This window comes from Berghia stephanieae, chromosome 2 (genome assembly GCF_034508935.2).
Source record: "Berghia stephanieae isolate SIO BIC M18660-M18661 chromosome 2, UCSD_Bste_1.3, whole genome shotgun sequence".
NCBI lineage: Eukaryota > Metazoa > Mollusca > Gastropoda > Nudibranchia > Aeolidiidae > Berghia > Berghia stephanieae.
This window is the reverse complement of record NC_088361.1, coordinates 91,833,140-91,835,639: the sequence shown is the minus strand read 5'-3', so window position 1 is coordinate 91,835,639 and position 2,500 is coordinate 91,833,140. Positions and strand designations below refer to the sequence as shown.

At 35.0% G+C, this 2,500-nt stretch overlaps 2 protein-coding genes across 2 annotated transcripts in view; one reads left to right on the top strand and one right to left on the bottom strand.

Annotated features, from left to right (window-relative positions):
* Positions 1-1,132, top strand: part of LOC144963779 (uncharacterized) — a 1,190-nt gene extending 58 nt beyond the window's left edge. Inside the window, exon 1 of the mRNA XM_078897719.1 lies at positions 1-1,132. This exon is cut by the window's left edge and continues 58 nt beyond it. Coding sequence (XP_078753845.1) covers positions 1-891 — 891 coding nt within the window. The 3' untranslated portion in view covers positions 892-1,132.
* Positions 1-2,500, bottom strand: part of LOC144965843 (uncharacterized) — a 28,177-nt gene that overhangs the window by 19,944 nt on the left and 5,733 nt on the right. The window lies entirely within an intron of this gene.

Here is a 2,500-nt window from a genome sequence, read left to right as displayed (position 1 = left end):
CTCCACCAATATCAGGAATTATCACCTTCCACCCAACTCCATCTGTTTAATACTCTAATATCACCCATACTTAATTATTCGTGCGAAATATGGGGCTATTGTGAAGCGGTAAAAATGGAACAAATGCATTTAGGATTCTTAAAATCCATACTGGGGGTAAGGAAATCCACACCGTCAGCTTTCGTATATCATGAATTAAAAGTATTCCCATTAATCAATCAGCGATTAACAAGAGTAATTAAATACTGGTTTAAAAATTTAAAACTACAAGAAAACAATCCAGTCAAGATAATTTATAATAAATTATTAACACAGGCTACAGAGCATATCTCTTGTACTAACTGGGTAACTTTGCTAAGAGGAATGTTGTGTAAATATGGTTTTGGATACGTTTGGGTTAATCAATACGTTGAAAATGAGAATATGTTTTTACATACTTTCAGTCAACGCCTTAGCGATATTTTTTTACAAAAATGTAAAGAGGAGATAAGATCAACTAGCGATCATAGACTTTATAAACATTTGGACAATGACAATTCTGTACGCTATATATTCGAGATTAAAGAAAAAGTAATTCGATTCGCCATTACAAAAATTAGATTAGGTTCTCATAATTTTATGTGCGAAAGGGGGAGATGGCAGAGACCAAAAATTGATTTTCCTTCTAGGCTCTGTATAAATTGTAACTCAATTGAAGATGAGTACCACATAATCTGTGAATGCAGACGGTATAACTATTTCAGAGGAAAATATTTACCTAAGTATTTAATTGAAAAGCCCAATATGTACAAGTTTATACAATTTGTAAATAACTCCACAGGGACAGAATTGCGAAGATTTGGAATTTTTTGTCGAAAAGTTTTGATCGAATATGAAAAAAATGTTATTTAGGCACCTGGTATTACTGGAGAATTAAAATACATTTGTTTTTCTTTTCATTTTTTTTTTTTTTTTCATTGTGGTATGCATTAATGTATAAGATTATGACATATATTATTTGAATATTTAGTCTATTAGACATAATTGAATCCTTTGAATTAACTTTTTTCTCACTGTTTGTTGTACATGTGATTTCGTAGATCAGTGTGTGTGTGTGTGGGTGTATGTGTGTGTATGTATGTGTGTGTGTATGTATGTGTGTGTGTATTTGAGTGGGTGGGTGCATATGTGTGTAGGAAGGGCGTGTGTGATTGTCAGTCATTATTATCGAGCATGTCTTGAGCTTGACACGCATATGAGAAATATATTAAATTAACGTATCTATATGTATAATTCTTATTTTTCGCTACTTGTAATGTATGAGTATCTTGTGACATTAGATAATGATTGGTAATCAATGAAGATCATCGTCACTACTGTTGTTGTTGACATCATTATTATTGTCTGTTGATGTTGATTTTCACTCTCACTGTGCATTGTTATTATTGCTATTTTTATTATGATAATGATAACGATGGTGGTAGTGATGGTGATGATGGTAGTAACGGTGGTGATAGCGTTAATGATATTATTGATTCTGTTATTATTATTGTTATTGTTGCTATTATTAGCATTATTATTAGTGGTAATAGTGGTGGTGCTAGTGGAAGTGGCGGTAGTAGTGGTGGTGGTAGTAGTAATAGCAAGGGTAGTGGTAGTAGTAGTGGTAGTAGTGGAGTAGTGTTAGTAGTAGTAGTGTATTAGTAGTAGTAGTAGTAATAGTAGTAGTAGTGGTGGTGGTGTTAGAGTAGTAGCAGTTAGTAGAGGCAGTAGTGGTAGCGAGTAACAGGGGGGGGGTAGTGGGGGGGTATAGTAGTAGTGGTAGTAGTAGTAGTGATAGTGTAGAGGGGGAGTGGGGGGGGTTAGTAGTAGTAGTAGTAGGATAGGTGATAGCAGGGGGGGGGGGGGGTGTAGTAGTAGTGTAGTAGTAGTAGTGATAGTGATAGCAGGGGGGGGGGGGGGTAGTAGTACGGGTAGTAGTAGTAGTAGTAGTAGTAGTAGTAGTAGTAGTAGTAGTAGTAGTAGTATAGTAGTAGTAGTAGTAGTAGTAGTAGTATAGTAGTAGAAGTAGTAGTAGAAGTAGTAGTAGTGGTGGTAGTAGTGTTGGTAGTGGTAGCAGTAGTGATGGTAGTAGTGGTTGTGGTAGTAGTTGTAGATGTAGTAGACGTAATAGTAGTGGTGGCTGTAGTGGTGTTAGTAGTAGTAGTGGTGTTAGTAGTAGTAGTAGTAGTAGTAGTAGTAGTAATAGTAGTAGTAGTAGTAGTAGTAGTAGTAGTAGTAGTAGTAGTAGTAGTAGTAGTAGTAGTAGTAGTAGTAGTAGTAGTAGATGTACTGGTGGTAGCAGTTGTGGTAGTAGTTGTAGCGGCAATAATATTACTCTTGCTGTAAGAATATTTCATGGTTATATAAATCTATGTAAACAAATCTCATTGTACAGTGTAAAAAATCATTGTCGTCATGTCATACCTTATGTTGATCAATAAGACGTGAATTATTTGAGTTGTACCAAGGTCTAAAAATC